This window comes from Eubalaena glacialis, chromosome 18 (assembly GCF_028564815.1).
Source record: "Eubalaena glacialis isolate mEubGla1 chromosome 18, mEubGla1.1.hap2.+ XY, whole genome shotgun sequence".
NCBI classification, from domain to species: domain Eukaryota; kingdom Metazoa; phylum Chordata; class Mammalia; order Artiodactyla; family Balaenidae; genus Eubalaena; species Eubalaena glacialis.
In genome coordinates this window covers 31066021-31090669 of record NC_083733.1, presented here as the reverse complement: position 1 = coordinate 31090669, position 24649 = coordinate 31066021, and the positions used below count along the sequence as shown (strand labels likewise).

At 39.0% G+C, this 24649-nt stretch overlaps 1 protein-coding gene across 1 annotated transcript in view; it reads left to right on the top strand.

Annotated features, from left to right (window-relative positions):
- Positions 1 to 24649, top strand: part of FTO (FTO alpha-ketoglutarate dependent dioxygenase) — a 374026-nt gene that overhangs the window by 156335 nt on the left and 193042 nt on the right. The window contains exons 6-7 of the mRNA XM_061173250.1: positions 2775 to 2918; positions 9017 to 9136. Of these exons, the coding sequence (XP_061029233.1) occupies positions 2775 to 2918; positions 9017 to 9136 (264 nt within the window). The remainder of the gene's footprint in view (positions 1 to 2774; positions 2919 to 9016; positions 9137 to 24649) is intronic.

Below are 24649 nucleotides of genomic sequence, written 5' to 3'. Positions count from 1 at the left end.
GCCTATTTCTCCTCACACCAGCCAGCTCCTCTTCCCCAGAGGCAACCAATGTTATCAGATTTTTGTTATCCTTTCAGTGATACTTAATACATATATAAGCAAACACATATGTAATTTTAAAAATTTCTTATATAAATGTTAGTCTACACACTATTCTGCCCTTTTTGTTTTGTTTTATTTTAGTAAACCTTGATGATAATTACTTAGCAATATGCAATTCTTAGAGTAGGGAATTTTTTTTTTAAGATATGATACCAAAAGCATAAGCCATCAAAGAAAAAATAGGTGAATTGGACTTTATCGAAGTTAAAAACTTTATGCGTCAAAGGGTACCATCACAAAAGTGAAAAGGCAGAATGGGAGAAAATATTTGCAAATCATACATCTCACAAGGTGCCCATATTTAGATTTATATAAAGAACTCTTATAGCTCAATGATTAAAAAGATAAATAATCCAACTTTTTAAACAGGTAAAGGATCTGAATAGACATGTGTCCAAAGGAGATATACAAGCGGCCTATAAACACATGCAAAGATGCTCATCATCATTAGTCATTGGGGAAATGCAAATCAAAACCACAATGACATACCACTGCACACCCGCTGGAATAGGTATAATCAGAATCACAGTGACAAGTGCTGGTGAGGATGTGCGGAAATTGGAACCCTCATACATTGCTGGAGGGAATGCAAAATGGCACAGCCACTTTGGAAAACGGTCTGGCACTTCTTCAGAAGGTTAAATTCAGAGTTACCTTATTGCCCAGCAATTCCATGCCTAGGTATACACACCCAAGAGAAGTGAAAACTTGTACGTGAATGTCCATAGTAGCTTAATTCATAATAGCCAAAAAGTGGAAACAGCCCAAAGGTTCATCACCTAACGAATGGAGAAACAAAAGGCAGCATATCTGTACAATTGAATGATTATTTGGCAATAAACAGGAACAGGGTACTGACACATGTACAACATGGATGAACCTTGAAAATATACTAAGTGAAAGAAGCCAGTCACAAAGGACCACATATTGTATGATTTCATTTATATGAAATATCCAGAGTAGTCAAATCTATAGACCCATAAAGTAGATTAGTGGTTGCCTAGGGCTGGGAAGGCTGGTAGAAATGGGAGGGGGTGACTGCTAAAAGGTACAGCGTTTCTTTCTGGAGTGATACAAATGTTCTAAAGTTAACTGTAGTGATGGTTGCACAACTCTGTGAATATACTAAACGACATTGAATTGTATGCTTTAAGTGGGTAAATTTTATGACATGTGAATTTTATATCTCAATAAAACTGTTACCACTCCCCATGCCCTCCCAAAAAACTAGGCCTGATTATAGGTTCTTTACATCAGATGAACTCTAATCACCCAGGAAAAATATATATATTCCCCCCTCCTTTTTTTTGGTTGCAAGCATGGCTCCACCAGAGTTCGTTTAACTGGTCTTTTATTGATGGGAAATTTTGTGTAGTTCTTAATCTTTTATTATAGTAGATGGCATTTCAATTAATTACCTCTTATGTAGGTTACTCCATACTTGGGAAAGTAAAGGTGCAGGTAGAGTATGTTGATAGACAGAATGTCATTAAAAAAATGTTGTAGGGTTGTCTGTGGGACAAAAGTGAGTGGTAATTCATTCCCATTTTTTGTTTTTTCTTTGTAGTAAATTGGAGCCACTGCCCTTCTGCTCCCCACACTTTGGGATCTTCATATTAAAATACATATTAGTCAAGCTTCTGTTTTTGGCACAGAAACTTCATTTTTTTCCCCCAGGCATGCCCAGGTCACATTGTATAAAGTGGCAGTAACTGTGCAAAGAATTTTTGTACCAGGGGATTAGCCTTCAAGGTTATTTCTAAGGGATCCATTTAAATTGTAAATATTAAAATAAAAATACTCCGGGGAGACATTTCCCTCATTGGGTCTAAAGGATATTTACAGCGGGCGTTTTCTCATTCTAGGAAATCGTGTCATTATCAAAACAAACGGATGCACACTCCACCTGCATCCTCTTCTTTTCTGACATATGCTCATTCAAAGAAGGAGTTTGTCCATTTGACCTCTGTTTTGCTCTCACAGACTTAGAGAGGGATGGACTAGTTATCTGTGCCTTTGCTGATACCCAGGTGCTAAGTTATGCCTTTCAACATGCCTTGAGAGTACGAACCACATATTCTCCATTATTTGAAGAATCTATTCTGCCAAGGCAGACTTGCAACTGCCTAGTGTATGCTTTTTGCAGAAAAGGAAAATGAGTTCTTTGCCCTGTGTTTATAACTTCATTTTTTTCCCCATTGCTGTTCTATTTTGTGTGCTTTTGAACCAGTTCTACAGTCTGGTTACCTTTTTTTCCCCATTGTTAGGTGCAGGGCACTTGAGATAAAGTCAGTGTTCTTGACTTCTTGGTTAATTAGTTATTCCTCCAATAACTACTTATTAAGTTTCTTTTATATTTAAGACTCAGTTCTAGGTGCTGCAGTATATGTATAGTATATACATTTTGAAACAGGGCTTTAGCCTTCAGGGAGCCTACTCTTTGGAGGTATGAAGCCCATGTAATAAAAAGCAGCAAGATGAGTGACCCAGGTGACGGCCAAGCTGGCAGCACAGAGCCCAAGGAGAAAGCTACTGGAGTCATTCTTAAGTTGAGAAGCATAGGTTGACCTGTGAGGGCGACAGGTCCGGGAAGGGGACAGATGTCCTAGGAAGAGAGGCACGGTAACCTTGGAGTTTGCTTACCATCTCGGTGGCTGGTTCTATCTCTGCAGTGCTCGACGGGGACCTTGGATTACATCTTACAGCGCTGCCAGTCGGCCCTGCAGAATATCCGCGATGAGGCGGACAATGGTGAAGTCTCTTTGAAATCCTTGGAGCCAGTGGTTTTGAAACACGGAGAAGAAATCCACAACGAGGTAAGGACTTTCAAGAACTGTGAAGATTCTCTCCTACTTGCTAGCTAACAAGTTATTTGGCCACAGTTTGCTATGAATATGAGACAAAGGATGGTTCATTACTTACAATAGCAGTAGCCAGGACATCAGCATTTTTGCGCCAGTTCTCCAAGCCTCTGTTTCCACAGGATAACGCACAGTGGGCTGGATAGCATGTGCACTTGGAGGGGTTGTGTTCTAGAAGAGGAGCCTGAGCTGAGGTAACCCAACTCTTCCATGATGGGCAGTAGGCATGTCTGTCGTTTGCTCTAGATCAAGACACAGCTTTATCCTCCAAGTCTGTTAGCAGTCCTACCCTTTATTCTGGAGGGAGAAACTCTATCTTCCAAGCGTGTTCACTATAAAGACATCCTTGCAATGAGAGTGTGAAGCAAAGGGCAAGACATGTAGAAACACAAACAAGAGACCCATGAAGGATAATCTTCCAGCAAGGACTGATGGAAACTGAAGGTGGACCCTTGGAGCAGGTGGACCCTCGGAGCCTTGCCTTTTGTTTAGGAAATTAGTAGCAATTCTGAAGTCTGTGGGACCAGCATGTCTGGATCCCATGAGTCAGTGTTTCAAAAACTTTGTTAGTTTCATTAATACGTTTTCAATTTTTGCTCTGTCTTTGGACTACATATATTGTTATCTCTTCAATACTTTTAAAAGAATCAACTCATTTTTTATGTAAATAAAATTTTTTAAAAAGGAGGCTTCATATTACCACTTTTAAGTGGAAAGCTGGTATCACTAGCCAAAAGAAAAAGTAACCAGAAAACTCTAGCCTGTGAAAACAGCAATGTTGTACTATTCCAGCAGATGCTTTTGGCTGGAGAAGGTTCTGAGCCTACAGTCTCTATTCTTCATGTTAAGAAGGAAGATTAGTGCACAACTTCCTACACTTTCTAAAAGTCATTGAATTCTACACTGAAAATGGGTGAATTTTATGGTGGGTAAATAATACCTCAAAAAAAAAAAAAAACCATTGAAAGTCAAAAAGAGATTACCAAGTGGTAGAGAATCTTTGAAGATTATCATCAATCAAAGACTTTTTCTTTGATATAATTAGAAGGATTGGTGGAGAATTGGAATACAAAAATGTTCTCAATCATCTCAATAAGTAATTGCTGAGCATGCACAAGGCACTCTTCTGGGTGCTTTCGGATATGTTGGTAAATAAAATAGACATTCTAGTGCAGGGAGATGACAATAAATAATAAACACACTGCATCAGTTTATTATATAGTATGTTAGAAGTTGATAAGTGGTACAGGAAAAACCAAACAGGGCAACGTAACGGAGATTGAGATAAGCAGAGAACACTCCCGCTGACAAGATGTCCTTTGAGCAGAGACTTGAAGGAGGTTGAGGAAGGGAGCCATGTGGTTATCCGGGGAACAGCGTTTCAGGCCGAGGGAGAAATCTGCAAGGGCCTTGCGGGTGGGAGAATGCCTGGCGTTCGTGGACTAGTTCAGGGACGGTCCGCTGTGAGTGGTGGGAGTGAGGCTGTTAGTTACAGGAGATGAGGTCATGGAGGTGGTGTGAGGGGATGGGGAGCCGCAGATTGTATCAGTCGTTGGAGGTGTCTGTAAGGACAAGGACTTTCCTTTTTACTCTGAGGGTAATAGGGAGCCATTGAGGGTGTTTGAGCAGAGGAGAACAATGTTCCCACAATGCCATGTAATATCTTTAAAAAGATACTTACTTATCTTATGAGCTGCTCCTCGGTGTGAATAGAGAGGTCTTGAATCTGAGTAACATGTGTGCCAGTCTTCTCTAATCCCCCAGTCTTTGATTCTTCAAGGTCATCTTCTTACTTTCAGAATGAATTCCACATGTCAGGGCACATCATCAGATGCTGTCCTTTTGCCTTGCAAGTTGGCATGCTCATGCTCTTCTGGGTTCTGTTGTTGAATGAGAGCACACGTGTCTATTATAATCCTTTCCACGGTTCTTATTGTTTGCTTTCCTCTTTCTTAAAGGCCATGTGCCTTTGCTGGACTAATTATAGGATGAAGCCCTTGGTTTCACATCTGCAGACTTTTGGGCTGTGTCGGTTTAGAAGTGGTTGGTTTTCCTTGTCTTAGATAGTTTCTAACTAAACAATTTGGGGACTTTGGAGATTGGAACTGAGTACCTTAAGAAGATTTTTGTTTTTCCAATTTAAGATGCATAAAAAGATTTTTGGTCAGGTATAAGCAGAACCTTCCTCTGTGTTTATAAAATAGTCTGTTTTCCTTCTTAAAAATCATAAAATATGGAATTCAGTCTTGTCACCTAGTAAATTTCCCCTCGGAAAATGTACGATTTGATGTCACCATTTGGTTCTCATTTTGTTCTGATCAGACCTGCATCTTCCTTACAGCTACTGGGAAAGGGCTTTCATTGGGTAGCTCTTTGTAGATTGGACCTTAGCATCTCTTCCTGGTCTAATGTCTTTCTCCATGAAAAAACTTATTTCATTTATTACAGTGAGCACTGACCCCAATGGGCATGTTCCCACATCTCGAGGGAAATGCATAAGCTGACCTGGGACCAAATCAAGAACCCAAACTAACTTGGCGGAAGTAGGTGTCATTTGCTTACCTGTAAGAGTGTTGGAAATGATTTCCAACTGTACAGTGATGTGGTGACTCAGAAATACGGTTTTGGAATCTTACAAACTTTGCTCCCCAGTGTCTAAGTGTCCAGTGACTAAGGTTCAGGTAGGTGGGTGGATTCTGTTTGTGCTTCCCCTTCAGACTTTTTCTAGACATTTCTAGGAGAAAATCTTTTCTTGATTGACCTTTTTCTTTTTGACTATTCCATGGAGAAGGCAGGTGCAGGTGAAATAGGAAGGTTCTAGAGACGTTTCTCTGGGTCACAGCTACGTAACTAACACTATTGTGAACGTGTGTTCATTTTTCTCTGATGATTCAGAAGGCCCTTCAAGATCCTGCAAGTTCCCTAGGCTGTCAGTGTGCCTTCTGATACCTGTGGGCATTAGGTATCTTTGCATTGTCACTGCACCAAAGATTGAATAATAGTGAATTTCCATTAAGTGCATGTCTGAAACCTGGGAGTTTGTTTTAAAAGCATCATGAACCCTGAGAGCACCTCAGGAGAGTTCCGGAAGCTGTGAGCCTCCCGGGAGGGTCTACACTCTGGAGAAGGGATGAAGACCCTCCTCCTGTCATGGCTAGCACGTTATCAGTCAGTCAGTATGGTGAGACTGTGATTCTTTTTAGCCTTGAAGTAATAAAGCTGCTGTTCTGTTCTGAATCCTGACCCTTTGGTTTTCATGCAGCACCCACCCTGCAGCTGCAGCTTTCCTTCCTCATCCCCAGAGTTTGCACACCTTTTTTTTTTGGTAACTCAAACTGAATCAAGCAGCTGGAAATATTTTTTGCTTCCTTAATTAATTTTAAGGAGGGAGGCAACTGCTTCTCTTGGCAATGTTAGCACTGGTGAGGGTGGCATTTGATGAATATCCTGTAATATTTTTTGCCCACAACATTGAAGTGAAAAAGTCAGGTTATGGAGTTGATTAAAATACATGCCAATGGGTTTGATGCCCACAAAGATTGTATCTCATGGGCAGTACTTCCACCCCTGAAAAAACACTCTGTTGGGAATAAGTTTCAGGGTTGAACTTTTCTGACTGGCCTCAGTGGAATGGGGGTGAGCATGAATTGACATGATTGTTAAAACTTCTTGCTCAGAAGATTTCATAAGATTGTGAGATTCTTGAGGACAGTAAGTGGTGGGCCTTGTGGCCTCATTTGGTCTGTTTTCTTAGTATCTACCAAGTGCCTGGCATATGGTCGGCTGTTCATTATTAACCCACTTAATCCTCACCACAAACCTATGTGGTGATTATGTAATTATCCTTATTTTACAGATGACAGAACTATTCAGTAGTGGAGCCCAGATCTGAACTGACTCCAGAACCCTTATTCTTAACCATGACACTGTCTGCTTCAAAAGATAGTTGGGCATCTAAGGAGGAAGATAAAGTCATTAGTTACTAAAATGGACAGGGTCTTTCTTTGCTCTCTTGTCCAACAGCAGAGTTTCCAGGTATGCCCCTCTCCTTGCTTCTGAGTTTTCATTTACTGAAATCCAGACTCTACTGTACCTTTAAAGGCTGAATGAACTAATTACATATGATAATTATTTTGTTTCCTGGGATATCATGGTTGCCAAGGTTTATATGTTTTGTTCTTATAATGGAAAAAACCAGCCCAAAGATAGAAAAACCCTTTCAGCTCTCCCAAACATAGGGCTTGATGCTTTGCTGACAGGTTGTTCCTATAGTGTAAACAAATTTTATGTGAAATCTATTAAAAAGAACTCTTTTTTTCTTGTAACAAATAATGTTGTTAAACCTGTATCTAAAGAGAAGTTGAACTACACTTGTATTCATTTTCCTTTCAAAGCAGTTAAGTTTACCTCTGTTAACCACTGTCTTTTAATACCGCAGATAAGGTTTAGCAACTATTGTCTGAATATTGTCTACATTCCTTTTTTTTTTTCTGTTTAAACAGCTTTAACTGAAATCAGTTCTACATATCAAACAAACATTTAGTTAATGTAAACTAAAACCCTTTCATATGACTTGGTGTTCTCAGGTTAGTTATTTGAGCCATTTTCACCATTGTTAAATCTTCACAAGTTGCTTTTGTTTGCCTCATGAAAGTTCAATATGGATAAACAAACAAAAAAAATTCTTTGTGGTAACAGGTGAAGATTATGATAGCTCTGTGCCTGTATATGGAACATGATTACCTTAGCAAAGCCAACCTTACTCAACATTAAGCTGTGAAAGCTCTACATTTCTTTAGACAACAGAGGTAGAAAGAGCTTTGGGATGAATGAAGTTGTACTTTGATTGTAAAATTTGATTTTCAAGTTGGAGATGAGTGAAAGAAAATAGATAGGAAACAATTTCTTATTCTTTCAAAGCTTTACTCAGCCTCTCACCTACACATATTGGGATTATTTCAACTGCAGGAAGCAGAAAACTCAACCCGAACTGGTTTAAGCAAAAAGGGCTTCAGGAATAGCTTGATCAAGAGTCAGTTGATGCCACCAGGACCCGGTTTTTAACTGTTCATCTTGCAGCTGCTGCCTACTGTGTTGCCTCCATTCTTCCCATTCTGCAAAATGTTTGAAGAATCCTCTTCCTGTATCTTCTGACAGTCTCAAGACTTATTCTGACTGAACGTATGCCTGTTTCCCCCAAACCCAGTTATGTGACTAGGAGAAGTGTGGTGGGCTGATTGGCTCAGATTGGGTTGCACGTTCCACTCCTGGTATAAGAGCTGGAGCTTTACCCAGACCACATGGACTGAGATTGGGGAAGGGAATGGATTATCAAATGAATAATGGGGTTTGGCTAGAATAGAATGATGCTAAGGAGGCACATATTTGAAGTTTACCATAGTAGGTTCATAGGAAGGAAAATAAATTATTAGTGTCTTTACTGTTCTTTTTACCTATTGTCATTTGCCCTGACTGAACTGAAAGTGACAATTTAAATGGCTCCGTAGGTTTTATGCCGCCATAATTAACTTTATATTGTTCAAGTTATCTGAGTTGACGTTATCACCAACTCCTCCTGGCCCATGGGTAAATTCTTTGTTTATTTTAGATCTAAGAAACTTAAAATTGATATCTTCTAATATGTGGCTGTGTTTTGCTCTTAATACTAGTTCTTTAAGAAAGATATTTAATGAAAACATATTTTGTTTGATTATATCTTTCCCATCCTACTCAGTGCAGGCTGCTGTCAACTTTAGGATCTCAGGATTTGTTGTTGATTGACTTATAGTTTCCTCATGTCTGAGTGATGAATGTGACTGAAAACCCCCTCCGCAGCCTGACCTGGGTTGCCTCAGTAAGCTTTAAGACTACTCTCTTCCTGATTTGCAAAAAGGCTCAGGAGACTCCAAGTTATATTGGGAACTGGTTAGGCTGAGCTTTTCTCACCCTATGGCTGTGAAGTTACTGGAGGAGAACTGAGTGACGAAGTTTACTGTCCTTGATTGTCCATCACGGGGGCATTATAACCACAGGCTTGTCTTTATGATCCCCAGGTCGAGTTTGAGTGGCTGAGACAGTTTTGGTTTCAAGGCAATCGATACAAAAGGTGCACCGATTGGTGGTGTCAACCTATGACTCAGCTGGAAGAGCTGTGGAAGAAGATGGAAGGCCTGGTAAGTATCCGGGACCGGATTTCCTGGGATGTTGTGCTCTGGCAATCCTCGGCTGCCTAATTTGCATGGGTAAATGCAAGAGAAAGACAAATATCATATGATATCGCTTATATGTGGAATCTAAAAAAAAAATGATACAAATGAACTTATTTACAAAGCAGAAATAGACTCACAGACATAGAAAACAAACTTACGGTTCCCAAAGGGGAAGGGGAGGCGGGGCTGGATAAATGAGGAGTTTGGGATTAACAGATACATGCTACTATGAATAAAATAAACAACAAAGACCTGTGTAGCACAGGGAACTATATTCAATATCGTATAATAATCTATAATGGAAAAGAATCTGAAAAAGAATAGATTTATTTTTTATTTTATTTTATTTATTTTATTTTTGGCTGCATTGGGTCTTGGTTGCTGCGCGCAGGCTTTCTCTAGTTGCGGCGAGCGGGGGCTACTCTTCGTTGTGGTGCGCAGGCTTCTCATTGCGGTGGCTTCTCTTGTTGTGGAGCATGGGCTCTAGGCTCATGGGCTTCAGTAGTTGTGGCTCACGGGCTCTAGAGCGCAGGCTCAGTAGTTGTGGCGCACGGGCTTAGTTGCTCCGCGGCATGTGGGATCTTCCCGGACCAGGGCTCGAACCCGTGTCCCCTGCATTGGCAGGCAGATTCTTAACCACTGCGCCACCAGGGGGGCCCTAGATTTATATATATATATGTATAACTGAGTCACTTCGCTGTGCACCTGAAACTAACACAACATTGTAAATCAACTATACTTTAATTAAAAAATAAATAAATAAAGACAAAAATTTCTAAATTAGTGAGTTAGGTTACTCTTGGTAAGGTAGTGGGAACAGCCAGGGATTTTGTCAGTACAAGCTTAGTTCAGTGCAATGAACCTTTATTGAGCGTTTCCGACATGTAAGGCACCGTGTTAGACATACACTGGGAAGCGACGATGAGAACAGTACAACTCCTAAACTTCATTTGCATTTTTATATGCACCAGGCACTATTCTAAGAGTTTTCCCTATATTAACTATTAAAGTTCTTACAACAGTCCTGTGAGATGCAGAAACTGTTATGAACCTTAATTTATAGACATGAAAACCAAGCCCTAGAGAAATTAAGTGCCTCGCCCAAGGTCATGGAGTAAGTGGCAGAGCGAGATTGAAACCCAGGCAGCCTGGCTCTGTAGCTTGTGCTCTTAACCACTACATTCCGTTTAACAAGGAGAGAAGCATGAATATAGCCAGGTGTTGCATTAGCTAAAATGAAATCCTGTAATAGAGATTTAAAAAAAAAATCACCATCCAGAGGCCGGAGTATTAAATTCGGAGCACTGGAGCTGGGACAGTTGTGAAACAGCAGATGTGGCTTTTGGGGACCTTGGGTGGGGAGAAGTAGGGTCGGATAAGGCATTCAGAGAGAAGCATTAGGCCCCAGGAACTGTAAAAACAAGATCAGGAGTGGGGAAGTACAGTGTGATCAGAGCACGGGATTCAGGGGATGTGTAGTAGGAAATGTAGCTAGAAGGCAAGTTGGGGCCACTTGGAGTAAGTCTGAATTACAATAATAGTAATAATAGCAAATACTTATGTGATACTTGTTAAGTACCAGACACTTTTATTTAACTTTTATGACAACCCCATAAAGTAGGTATTTTTTCCCCCATTTTACACATGAGGAGACTGAAGCACAAAAGGTTGACCTGACTTCCTCAAGGTCATACAACTAAGTTGGGGAGCTGGGATTAGAACTCAGGAAGACTGGCTCTAGGGTCATGCCGTGTACCACTCACTGTTCTACCTCCAAATCGTCAGGTTTGGAATGTAGTGGAAAAGTGATAAAAGCCTGCTAAACTCTTGAGAGAGTACCACTGCACAGACTTTGAGATGTGCTAGAAACAGTGAACTGATTTGCAGAAATGGGTAGTTATTGCTAATCCCTATTTTATAATAATGAAAATATCAAGTCACAACCCTGAAGGGGCCCCAGTTTGAAAGTCTGGGTCAGAATCCAGAAGTCTCTGCTTTTCAGACATTTCCTTAAATCTTTAAACCGTGCCTTTTCATGAATATATGTCGGGGGGAGGAATATTATAATCCTTTTAGTGTACTAATAGTATCACAAAAATGGATTTCTCCGAAGACTTGAATCAGTGCAAAACGGAGCCTTGTAAAACTGGGTTTGGAGGTAATGAAAAGTTCATGCTGAAATTTCCTCAGTTAGTTCTATTCCTAAAATTAGCCTGTGTAGCGTATGCTCCATTTTTATGGGATGTATACATAAAGGCAGCTTCATTTTTAGGGAATTTCTTTTTCACTGTGTAATTCTGGTTTTGTTTGCATCTGAGTTAGAACTTCTTTACTTGCCGAACCTTGACACTAAGACATCAGTTTGACTTTGGGATTGTAATTTGACAATTCTTTGAATTAGAGCTGGCAAACTCTAACAATTAAACAATTAGAGTTGGCAAAATAAGAAAGAAACTCACTGATTTTTTTTCTTTAATGTTTTTGTATTGCTTTTGTTCAAGGGCTTTTATTTTTTTTTTTAAGTGAAATCTTTGGTTTTGTGAGCTTACCAGTGATGTTCATTATGAATTCACTTAAACTATTTAGTTATTTATATATTTTTTAATTTGGCGGTGATGGCACATTAGATCGACTGTCTCCCTTTATAACCCTCGTGTAAAAATACTAAAAAGAAGAACAGTCTTGGGAATTCTCCAGAGCGAGTTTCCTTGCAGTTGGTGTGGCATTACTAAGTGTTCTGAGTGAAATCAATGGCCTCTGTGTCTCAGCAAGTCTCAGGATGATCGTTATCAGCAGAGTGAAGGTTTGGGCCAAGATAAAAGGAATGGCACTTCTAAATTAAATTTCAGCTTCAAGCCTTTTTTTAAATGACTTTTAGCAAATTCATAATAATTTACTTTTGCTATTGGAAGAGACAGAAGAGAATAATCTTTGGGCAGGTCTACGGTTCTGTGGCTGTTAGTGCAGTGCCATCTGGTATTTGTGTGTTCTGGGTGGAATTGGCACTGGCTGGTTACATTCCTACCTTGTCCCAGCCCACCTCATATTTTTTCAGTTGTGAGCAGTAGGGGGCAATGTTGAGCTACCAGTGTGAGGCCCCCAGATGCTAAGCCTTTCAGGAATATGCAGACAAATGCACCATTAACTGTCCAGAATTATCCCTGTTGCTTCAAGTTAGCTGTAATCTCCAAGATTCCATAACACAGGAAATCAGTTGTGGGTTAACAAATTCAACAGCAATTTAACATAAAAAGTGCAATGTTTGGTGCACATTTGGATTCTATAGAGTTAGACTAAGCCAAACGGCCTTTCTGAATGTACTCACTTTGCTTCTAGGGAATATACGACTCAAAATGATGATCCTTTTAGACAAATGATTCTTCTTTATCATTATGCTGTTTTGAATTGTGAAAATCACATGTGTGTTGTGGAAAGATTTCTCTAATTAATGTATTTTGTCTGTTCTGCAGCATAGCATTGATCTCTTTTGGCGAGAAAATAAAACAAAAAACCTCGGGCAATATGTACGTTACTTTTCACCTTTTGCCTGTGATTAAAGCAACCTTTGACAGCCCTCATACCAGGGAAGAGACTTGTGTTGTAATTCCTCTCTGTCTCTGTGTTCATTTTTTTCCTTTGTGGTTGGAAAGGAGTAGTCTCAGGTAGGATATAAAAGAAGAACGGAAAATGAGCTTTGAAATCACATTTCTTCCATTAATGGTAATTGCTTCACATGTCATAACCAGTCACATATTTTAAAAAGTTTAATCAGCTGTCTCTAAAACTCCCCTAGCCTCCACTGCCAATCCCCTGTTCCAGCAAGCAACGTTTTTTTATCACACTGTTTATTCTTGCCGTTTCCCTCCCCGAGGATAGTTTTACTCTGGGCATGCTCTTGTGATGTAAATGTTAAACCTTATATTTGAACGACATCCTGATAAAATATCACATTTTCCCTGAATATTACCTCATGAAGTTATGAGCCATTAAGCCCAGAGCACCAGAACCCTTTCTTTCAACCTAGGAAGTTAGCCTAGTCTTTCCTCTCATTTTGCTATTCAGGAAGGTATTATGACACTAACACTATTCAAATATTTGTATTTGTGTTTTATTTTTTTTTTTAAAACCAGCCCACCACCCCACATCCAAGATTAGCGTATTATGGAGAGACTGTTCAGGATAAGAGAGAGTTACCATTTGAAAGAAACTGTACAGGCTTTGCTTTCTGGGTAAAAAATATGAAAAGCCGAACTCTCCTGTGAGGTGAGGAAGTCTTGCTGTAGCCAGAGATTCAGCGGATAGGCCATTTGTCTCTTAGGGTCTGGTATCGCACTTTGCAAAACTGACATTTATTTTACCTATAAAAATGTTTTAACACTATTGAATTCACAGTGATACAGAAAAGAATGCTAGGTGTGATGTCCTCTAAATTGATGACATTTATTCATTTCCTTTTGACCTTAAAAAAAAAAAAAGGTCAATTTGGTATAATTCAATAGAATATTCTAGAATACTTTCCAGAGTAAACATTTTCAGACGTACGGATGATTTTTGTACTAGAGAGAAATTTCCTCTTTCTTTTTTCATTGCTTTTTTTTTTTTTTTTCTAGAAGACAAGGGTAGATCTTGATCATTTTGAATGTTTTGAATTGCATTTCCTGTCTTGACAGTTCCTCGTGCTGGGGTAGCAGTGCATTTACATGGCAGTTGGCCTTAATAACCTTTATTGACTTTAGTGGGTCAGAGCCAAGACTGGATTATTTTAATGTATCCGTTTTGAAACAGTGTAAAACACAACATATAATTATGTTAGGTAAGCTATCAGCTACATTTAATTCTACCCATTTGTGTTAAAATTTGGCAGGGGAGAGCAGAGAGATGTGGAAAATGAGTAGGTGTTTTATTTAATACTGTAACCAGTTTCTTGTTGTTAAAGTTTTAAGAGAGAAAGATACTTAAGAATGTGAAAGTTGTCCTTTACCAGTTAGTTGTAATCGTTTAATTTCAAGATGAGTCATGCCTTTCAGCTTGTCATTCTGGCCTGTGTAAATCATCTGGGAAAGCTCAGGCCATGGAGCCTGTCCGTTGCTGTCTGGCTGAGCCCTTCCTAGTATAGGTTACACTAAGGTGGGGAGTGATTGGGCCGAGGAGCAGTTTGTTTGTTTTTGGAGAGATTAATGAAGCTATCATCACAGTGCTTTAGATTAAATTCTTTGTAACTGAATAGAGGAACAAGGCTGCTTTTTCACATACTGAAATATATGCGAGGTATACTGGTTTTTGCCATCATATTATAGTTCAGTTAGCTAAGTTCATTTTAAACTTTCTTCCGAGATTAAAGATTTTTGGGGGTGTGAGGAAGAAAGTGATGTAAATATAAATGTTAATTTTTTGTCCATATTAACAGTGGAGTCATCAACTTATATATATATATGTGTGTATATGTGTATATATATATATTATATTTATATATCTCTCCTCTTTAACGTTAATGTATATACTAAATTATATTTGCTAATATTAATCCTGTTTTCCATTTTTCAGAGTTAGCATTTCTGATGTAGGAGCAAAGTATATTATAGTAATTTAGGATCTGGTGTGAAATGTCGAGTGGTTTTAAATGAAGATTTAAACTCCCTTTTCCCTTTTTTGACTGGTACAGTGCTGAGTGGCTCAGGAGAAGCACGGATTGGAGGCAGGTAAACAGTCACAAGCACCCAACAATTCAAATTATGTATGCAGACTCTGATCTCTGGGACCCTCTATGTTTGTTTAGCTTTGGAAATTTGGAGAAAAGAAAAAAGCCACTTTTCAGCTATAGTGGCTTAAAACCCTTGGCTCACATTTTTTCTTACCTTAAACGTGTTCACTGAAGGTTGGTTCTTTTCCATATGCCTCCCTCTCCACCCCTACTCCAATTCCACACCTCTGTATTATTCTATTAAGAGTAAAATATCTGGGGGGAAATTGTACATATAATTTAGCAATGAATTTCGAACAGGTTTTGATGCCTTTGATTGCCTTCTGGATTTCTCTCAGATTTTTCCAGTTTTTTCCTTTGTTGCTGCAGACTTAATAATGAATTAAGAAAAAAAAAAAAAAGTGTTGTGAATCCTGTCTTTTTGGGAAGAAATTTACAATTCCAAGAGAATTCAGGCTTAAGCCTCAGAAACAATGTGCATGGAAAGCACAAAGGACTGTGTTTATGATTCTCTTTGAAGTGTTTTTGCAACTGGATAAGGAAAATTTCAGAAACCGTCTGATAGTGTTCAGGGTAAATACTTAAACCCCTTTAGAGAATTTCACACACAGATACTGTGCAGCAGAAAAAAGGGATACTTATGTTTCTTAAAGCTACTACAGCCTACAGCTTTGTACTTAAAGACAGAGGTGTTGAATAGAATTCTACTGAGGATACATCCAGTGACAATATCTCCAGGAACATCAGAGCAAACCAGTGGGTAGGACTTTCTGTTTTTAACCCTTCCATGAACTGTGTGAGAACTGAGCTTTATTGGTACCAAGGACTAGGAAGTGCCTGTTACATTCCAGGAATGTTAAGAGGATTGTTCCAGTGCCTCTGCTCTGCTCACCATGAGAGCACGGCTAAAAATGCTGAAGATGGTGAGACAAAGCAACAGGAGCCGGGAGATTCCAAGGGAAAGCCTTGCCATCTCTCGTAACTCTTATTAGTTTGTGGAGAGAAAAACGGAATAAACAGCCAAGGTTTCTATGTGAGCCTGGTTTCATAGGCTTTAGCTAAATTTTGTTAGCATTTGTTACTAAACACACAGACACACACACACACCCATTTCACATATGTTCGATATATTTTTTAAGTAGACAAATTCTATTGTTAATATATAATTTTAACTACACTGGAATTCAGATGGATGTAAAGGTGTGAAGAGCCCACTAGTTTTCCCTGGGGAGCTATTGGAGCCTTGGCTGCTGGAATTTATTTTGGATTGCTTTGACTAGCAGACCATCGTAGCATTTCAGATGTGAATTCAGAAACCTACGGACCAGATTGGGATGGTAGGAATTTCCATTTTTCCTAGAAAAGATAGAGCATAAAACAAATGTATGCTTCATTTCCTCTGGGTTTTTTTGGGGTAGGGAGTGGGACAGTAAATTCAGCTCTAGTCTGTCATTTATCTTTTTATAAATATCTTTGACATATTCTAGAAGAAGGTCAGTCTAAAGGAATGAAATGATTTAAAAAAACAAAACAAAACAAAACAAAAACCCGACAGGCCTACGGTTTTGCAAGGGAAGCAAGATTTCCAAAGGCTATGTACCAACTGTTGGGAATATTAATCAAGGTCTTAGGATCTTATTTCCCAAGGTGGTTATTGAATGGCCCTTAAAACTGTTCCCTTCTGAAGAAAAGTGTTTTGATGATCAAATGAGAGAGTTCGTAAAATATAAAAGTACTATACACATGCAAGTCATCACCAGGAGTGATTTTAGAAGGAAGTGTAAACAGGTGTCAATTTTGGACCCCTTACTTAGAGGTCATTTGACTGAGTCTCCTTAGTGCCAGCATCCCTCACTGTTTCCCATTTCCCTTCCTCTAGAACTAGGGTCAGTCCTGGAGCTAAAGGGACTCACAGTGGTCTGGAGCTCAGGGCTACTCTGGTAATGTTTCTCCTTTACTGTGGGCTAAATACTTTGGGAGGCAGGGCTGGGAATCTTTCCATATTTTGCAAAAATGTCTCTATGGACAAATGTGCTCCAAGTGCCAAAATCCCAGAGAGCTCTGGGAACACATTAAGTCGACTCTTTTGTACATTAAGGGTAACATAACCATCATCCTGCTCTCTTCTTGTTGACATCTGCAAAAAAATGACCTTTTTTTTAAACCAAAGGAAACTGATATGTTGCCTTTTCGGTCTTCCTGAAAGAATCTCTGTGATCATTTGTAGATGATATTTTTAACACAGTCTTTTCCCTAACACGTAAATTATGATCAACTTTTTGGTATTTGCTTACACAATCTCAGCCCATCTGGAACCATCTGTGACAATCTCATTTGTAAATTTTTCCTTGATGTGTATAAAAATCTCAGATAATCTCCAACTTGGTTTTGATTGATTGACAAAATTAGCCTTCACATAAAAATCTGGAGTCTTATGGCCATATTCAAAATTAATTTTCAGTGTTCAAGACAAATCTGCTCTGGTTATAAAGACCTGGAACAGGTGGTAGCTTGATAATATATATCCCACTAACTTAAATGTTATTAATTTAAATGAGCACTTATGAAATTGCCCAGAATTATGCATCAGATCTTCTTTAACAGATGTTGAGGGATTAAGAAGGCTTGTATTTTATTTAACGTCATAAACTTTTCATGCAGTTACCAGTGAATTTTTTAACGGATGAAAGTAGTGGGATATGCCAGTCCTTGTAATAAATTAGTATTTTCTTGGTACTGGGGTCTCATATCTTGGGCCACCTGAACCGTAGTTGGGAAAGGTGTGCCCTCTTCAGCCATCTAGTAATAAGTATCTCAAATGTAACAAATCCAAAACCAAACTCTCGATTCCCATAACTCCCCCTAGCCTTTCTCCCAGTATTGCACAGTATTGCACAGCCAGAAACCTTGGAGTTGTCTTGATTTATCTCTTGATTTATCAGTGAATCCAGTTAGCTCTATTTTCAAAATAGATTCATGATCTAACTACTCTTTACCACCCTCTCTGCTACCACCTTGGTGTAAATAACCTCCCTATTTCTACCACTTATATGTTCACCCCTGTTAGAGTGTTCCTTTCAAGTATGTCAGGTTATTTCACTGCCCTGGCCCAAACTCACCATCCCGTTCAGAAATCCAACTTCCTTGTGAGGGGCCTAGTGCCCTCTAGGATCTGTCCACCCACTCCGTCCTCTCCCCACCTAAGTCTTTTTCCCCCTCCCCCTCCTAGCCTTCTTTACTGTCTTTAGAACATGCCCGGTTTCCTCCTGCCTCAGGGCCTTTGCATTTGCTGTTGCCTCTGTCTGGCACATTCTTCCCTCTCCTGACTTACTCTGTCACTTCCTTCCCAACTCTCTGCTCCTGTCCCTCCTTGGAGAGGGTTTTCTCTGACCAAGCTCTCTCTGGTTGCAGAGCAAGAGTGACATTGTTCTGCTTTCCCTCCTACTCTCTCTCCTGCCTGCTGTGATACCATGTATGTGTTTACGGTCTGCCTCTACTTATAGAATCCTCACGAGGGCAGGGACTTTGTTTTATTCACTATTGTTTCCCCAGCTCTTAGAACAGTGCCTGATATTTAGTAGGTAATCGACCCCTAACTTGTTAAAGAAAATCAGGAGTTTGGGATTAACAAATACACACCACTATATATAAAATAGATAAACAACAAGGATGGGCCTGCTGTATAGCACAGGGAACTATATTCAATATCTTATAAATAACCTATAATGGAAAAGAATCTGAATAACAAAATATATATACATATATATATATATAACTGATCACTTTGCTGTATACCAGAAACTAACACAACATTGTAAATTAACTATACTTCAATTAAAAAAAAAAGAAATGGGGAGTTCCCTGGCAGTCCAGTGGTTAGGACTCCACGCTTCCACTGCAGGGGGCTTGGGTTCAGCCAAAACAAAACAAAACAAAACAAAAAAACGAATTCATGTTGGGTCAGCATTCCAGCCTTGCCATTTCCTCACTTTCAGGCTCAATAGCATAGCCTTCAATACATTCTTTTTAACTCTGTACATTTTCCTCAAATGTTAGATCCTGCTTCACAGGAATATTTTGGGGTTAGTTTTATTTTTAAACCAACGTAACCCTCCTAGCAGTACCCCCAAAACATCTTGAACGTTAAAAAGTAATAATAATATCAAGAGCACAGAGGATATACCAGAATGTTCTGTTTTATGCCTTTGGCATTTGCACTGTGAAGATGGAGTAATCACTGGCGAACAACTTATGCGAATATGAAAACTCTTTTTTTAAAAAATGAGAGATGTAAGTAGGTTATTAAGTTTCCCCGAGTAGTAGTGCTGTGAAAACTTAGAATCATGGTGTTTTTGCCTCATTTGTTGGCATTCTTCGTATTTTAGATTTCCCTATTCTTGAAAAACTTAATAGAGTACAGTTGTCATAAAATTAAATGAGTTCCCCAGCAGAGCTTGGACTTTTCATGACTAATTTCCCAAGTTAGATAGGGAAAGTGGCGTGAACTGGACAGGTGTGGGGTACAGAACTAGGGAAATCTCTGAGGAGCAAACTGACTTCTGCTAGACAAGCTGAAAACTGATTAAAATATTTATCATCCTTTGGGTATGCAATAGCTTTTGATGATGGAAGGCATGTTAATATTCATCTTTGCTGCTTGTCTACCCTTCAGACAGATCCCAGGAAAGGATGTTCAGATGACCAGTTTTCTCTCCTCACCAGGAGTCCTTGAGACCCAGTACAGCTTGGAACCAAGAAATGCCTTGTGATGTGATTGAGCTTTTCCTCTGGGGGATGGGGATGGGAGGAATACAAACCAGGAGAGACCTTTGGACTGGAAAGCTTTAAAGGATTACTGATTTCTCACAGGAAGTCTTTTGCCAGAACAAAGGGAGAAGCTTGGTCATTTTATAAGCAGCAGAACTGCCGAGGCCAAGTCCATGAGGCTGACTTGGCTCCTTGGGGCGATCTAAGCCTTACAGAGGATTTTGGGGTAAATGCCATTGGGGGCTGGAGATTCCCCTCTCCTTCCCCCTTCTCCCCTGTCTTTATTGAGGAAGTTGTTTGCTGCTGATGCCTAGGTCTTCTGACTGGTTCTTCTGGAGTGCGCCATCTCGTTCTCATCTTGAGACGGAATAAGTATAGATGGTGTCCACTTAGGCAGGCACGCGCAGCATAAGGTGGCCTGCTGCGGTTCTCAAGACCTGTCTTTTTTTTTTAATTGAAGTATAGTTGACTTACAATGTTGTGTTAGTTTCAGGTGATTCAGTTATATATATATATATATATATATATATATATATATGTACACACACATACATATATATACACATGTGTGTATATATATATTTTTTTCTTTTTTAGAGTCTTTTCCCTTATAGGTTATTACAAAATATCGAGTAGAGTTCCCTGTGCTATACAGTAGGTCCTTGTTGGTTACCTGTTTTATATATAGTAGTGTGGGTATGTTAATCCCAAACTCCTAGTTTATCCCCCCCCGCCTTCTCCTTTGGTAACCATAAGTTTGTTTTCTATGTCTGTGGGTCTATTTCTTTTTTTTTTTTTTTAACCTTTTATTTTTTATTGGCGTATAGTTGATTAACAATGTTGTGATAGTTTCAGGTGTATGTGAGTCTATTTCTGTTTTGCACGTAAGTTCATTTGTATCTTTTTTTTCTTTTTTTTAGATTCCACATATAAGCGATATATGATATTTGTCTTTCTCTGTCTGACTTACTTCACTTAGCATGATAATCTCTAGATCAAGACCTGTCTTTTAATTTTTTCTTTTTTTTCTTTAATGGGAGAAAGAATCTGGCTTATTAGTTTAGTTAATGAAGCAGTGTTGTTTTCTGTCTTGATTGGAATAGCCTTGATTATATTTTTGAAGGCAAGTAAGAGCCCTGAAAGAAGCTGACCTTTTTATTGAGTTGTCTGAAAAACCTGGCAATTGAATAGAATATTCTGGCAATTGAATAGAATATTCTCATAAAAGCAGCAGTATGTGAAGACACTTAGTTTCTGTCTTTAAAATCTGAAAATTCAGAATCTTCCCCCTTTTGCATTTTAGTTTCTATTATTCCATGCTGAGATATTTTTATGAAAGATACCTTAGAAAATTGGACAATAATGATATATTTGAAAACTCTTAAAAGAGTGAAAAAGAAATGTTTTTCTTCACCCTGGTCATTTAATCATTCATCTGCTCCACTTTGCATAGTGTGAAGTTATACAAAAAGCGAGGACTTGTGTCTCCCAGGTTGATAAGGCACAAGGCAGTAAGTAATTCAAAGGGAGGAAAAACAAAGGAGAAAAGTGAATTCTGACAGAGGCCTTTGGGAATACAGAGGATTTTGATAGCTAGAGCCAGGTAGAGTCTGCAAAGATGGCCGAAGCAGAGACACTGTAGTGGGAAAACACAAGCTCTGCTCACAAATTTGATTAGACTGGATGGAGTGTGCTTTGGGTGAGTCCAGTAATGAGAGAGATTAGGAAGCTTAACAAGGACCTTCTTCTTCTAATGCATTTCTCTGTAAGGTAAGGCGCTCTCACCCCTTAATAACTGGCTTCCTATCAAAGTCATGGGAAGCAAAGTGCTAAACATGCACAACTAAAAATAAAATGAAACTATTTTATTATCTTGCATTTGCAAAGATTTTACTTGGGAAACAAGTCAAGATTGTATTATTTGCACTGACTCCAAGACCTATTTGCATCCTGAATGCAGCGAACAAGCAACACTACATTTTCAGAAGGAGAATTACAAATGAGTTGAGGCTTTTTCCAACCAAGGTCTTTTTTTGTCTTTTTTTTTTTTTTCCTCAAAAATTGAATACCGGACCTACTGTATAGCACAGGGAACTATACTCAATATCTTGTAATAACCTATAATGGAAAAGAATCTGAAAAAGAATGTATGTATATACATATATATATAAATAAGTATGTATATATCTGAACCACTTTGCTATACACTTGAAACTAACACAACATTGTGAATTAACTATACTTCAATAAAAAAAAAAAAAAATTGAATACCAGCCTAATCATTTTGGACTTTGGTCAGAGGAAGGTCTTCCCTTGTGGGAACCACCTGTGATTCTCTTCCGTGTTTAGGAACCTTAGGTGTATTTCCTTTCTTTTCTTTTCTTTTTTTTTTTTTTGGATATTGGAATTGTGGTTTGGAGGAAATGACATCTCCACTGCCTTTTCTAGAGGCAGCAGTCTTGAAGATGTAAGTACTTGCATAGAAGTATTTTGAGATACACTCAGAGTGTCATTCATGAGTTACTTGATTTGGTTCAGGATAGCAGGTGTGGTAATCTGTCATTTCCACCGCTGAAAAAGAGCATTTTCTTTCCCACGCGTATCTCCCCATTCTTTGGCTAATAGCTCCAAGTTAGTGATTGTGCACTCCACGCTGTCCTACATTTGCCATTGCACTTTGGCATGTCAGTCACACCACTTGAAAGACAGAGTCAGTGTTCGGAATGTAAATGGTGGCTGTTCATTCTGGTCTCTCCCACCTTTATCTATAGATTTCTGCTAGACGTTCACTTTTTCCCTCTCTGTGATGTTTTTATTTTCTAGTGACTACTTTGATTACTTCCAAGGCACGAGGTGTTAATTCTTGAGTGATTAATAACTCTGTGTGAGTTTGTTCTTCAGAGGTGAGCTTCTGCAAGATTGCCTTTACTTTGATTCTGTTCGGGAATCTAAGGTCTTGAGATAATGTAGGGGCCACCTTATTTATTAGCGAGATGGAGAAATGGCATTATAGGGCTACTGTTTGTGTACCAGAGAACCTCATGAGAGAGTCACACCCAGGTGGCGCTTTCCTAGAGAACCCAGTGGACTTTGTACTTTTCAGAATGCCTTCTCCTTTGATATCTCTTTTTTCCTCACAGTGCCAGAGAAACTGGTAGCAGAGATGTAGGCAGATTTGTCATTGTCTTTCCAGGCTGGAACATTAATCCCGTGCCCTTTATTTTTTGACTGTACCGTGGTACCCACACTGCTAGGCTCTGACAAGCTGAGGTCAACTGCCGCGGAATCCTGGAGCATCAGAGTTGGAAGGAACCCAAGAGATGGTCACCGCATTCTCTTCTTTTTGGCAAAGGAAGGGCTCAGGAGGTCTTGGGGGCAGCAGAGCCAGGTACTGATGGACATAGAACCCAGATTCCCCAATTCCCAGTTCAGCATTTTCCACCATACGCTAAGTCTCCCGGTGTTTATGCCTTCTCTGATGCATTCACCAACTTTCGGCTGGATACTAGTAACAAAATATGATAAAAGGAATGTTTCTGTGGAGTCTTTTCTCTGCCTGTGTTTGGGCCTGGCATATCAAAATTAGGCTCTTTCGTGTTGAGGGAAACAGTTGTTTCTGTTCATCCAGCGTCCGTTCCTCCTTCTCTAACAGCCTCTGGATGTTCTTTTGGGGACCAGCTTCTTTTAGTGGATGCAGGTGGAGTTGCATTGCCTTCGTCTGGCTACTCCACAGCATGTGACCTGAACTAGGTCTTTCAGATAAGCTCTCCCAGGACTATTTGCTGACACGTGCACGTGGCGCAGAATTCAAAAAGTATCAAAGCATATACAGTGCAAAGTAAGTCTTTCTCTCCACTCACTCTCCCAGACACCCATTTCTTTTTCCCCAGAGGCTAGCGCTATTCACAAAAATTTTTTTGTACCTTTCCAGAGATATTCTGTATACTTACAAATATTTATGTGCTTTTTTTTTCAAATGAATAAACACTGTATCTTAGAGATCTTTTCATATTTGTACATTCATTTAAATAGCTGCATAGCTTTTCATTGTATGGTGTCATAATTTATTTAACCAGTCTCCTACTGTATTCAGTTTTCTGCTTTTGTAAATAATGTTTTAATGAATATCCTAATATAGGCATACCTTGGAGGTATCGTGGGTTCAGTTCTAGACCACTGCAATAAAGTGAATTTGCAGGAAAGTTAGTCACTCAGGTTTTTTGGTTTCCCAGTGCATATATAAGTTATGTTTACTGTAGTCTATTACGTGAATATTTTTAGAATCATGTCTTAATTTAAAAATACTTTACATACCTTAATTTAAAAATACTTTAAGGCTAAAAACTGCTGACTATCGTCTGAGCCTTCAGTGAGTCATACATAATCTTTTTGCATTAGTAACATCAAAGATCGCTGATCACAGATCACCATAACAAATATAATAGTAATGAAAAAGTTTGAAATATTGTAAGAATCACTGAAATGTGATTCAGAGACACCAAGTGAACAAATGCTTTTGGAAAAATGGCTTGCTTGATGCAAGATTGCCACAAACCTTCAATTTGTAAAAAACAATTATATCTGCAAAGTGCAATAAAGCAAAGTGCAGTAAAATGAGGTTTCCCTGTACATAAGATTTCCACATATAACATCTATGATAATACCTAGGAGTAGAATTGTTGGATCAAAGAATATGTGTATTTTCAATTTTAAGAGAGATGGTCAAATTGCCTTACATAGGTAGAGTGTATAGCAGAGTTTGTGTGTGTGTGTGTGTGTGTGTGTGTGTATTTATGCCTGTGTATTCATATGTAGAGTTTATGTGATGCAGTGCCTATTTTCCTTACATCCTTACCAGTGGCAGTATGTTAACACTTTTTGCAGATATGATTGATGAAGAACGGTTCCTGTTTTGTTTATGAAGAAACTGAGGCTCAGAGAGGTTAAGTGACTTTGTTAAGGTCACAGAAGTAGTGAACGACAGAACTGGGGTTTGCAGTTAGCCGAGG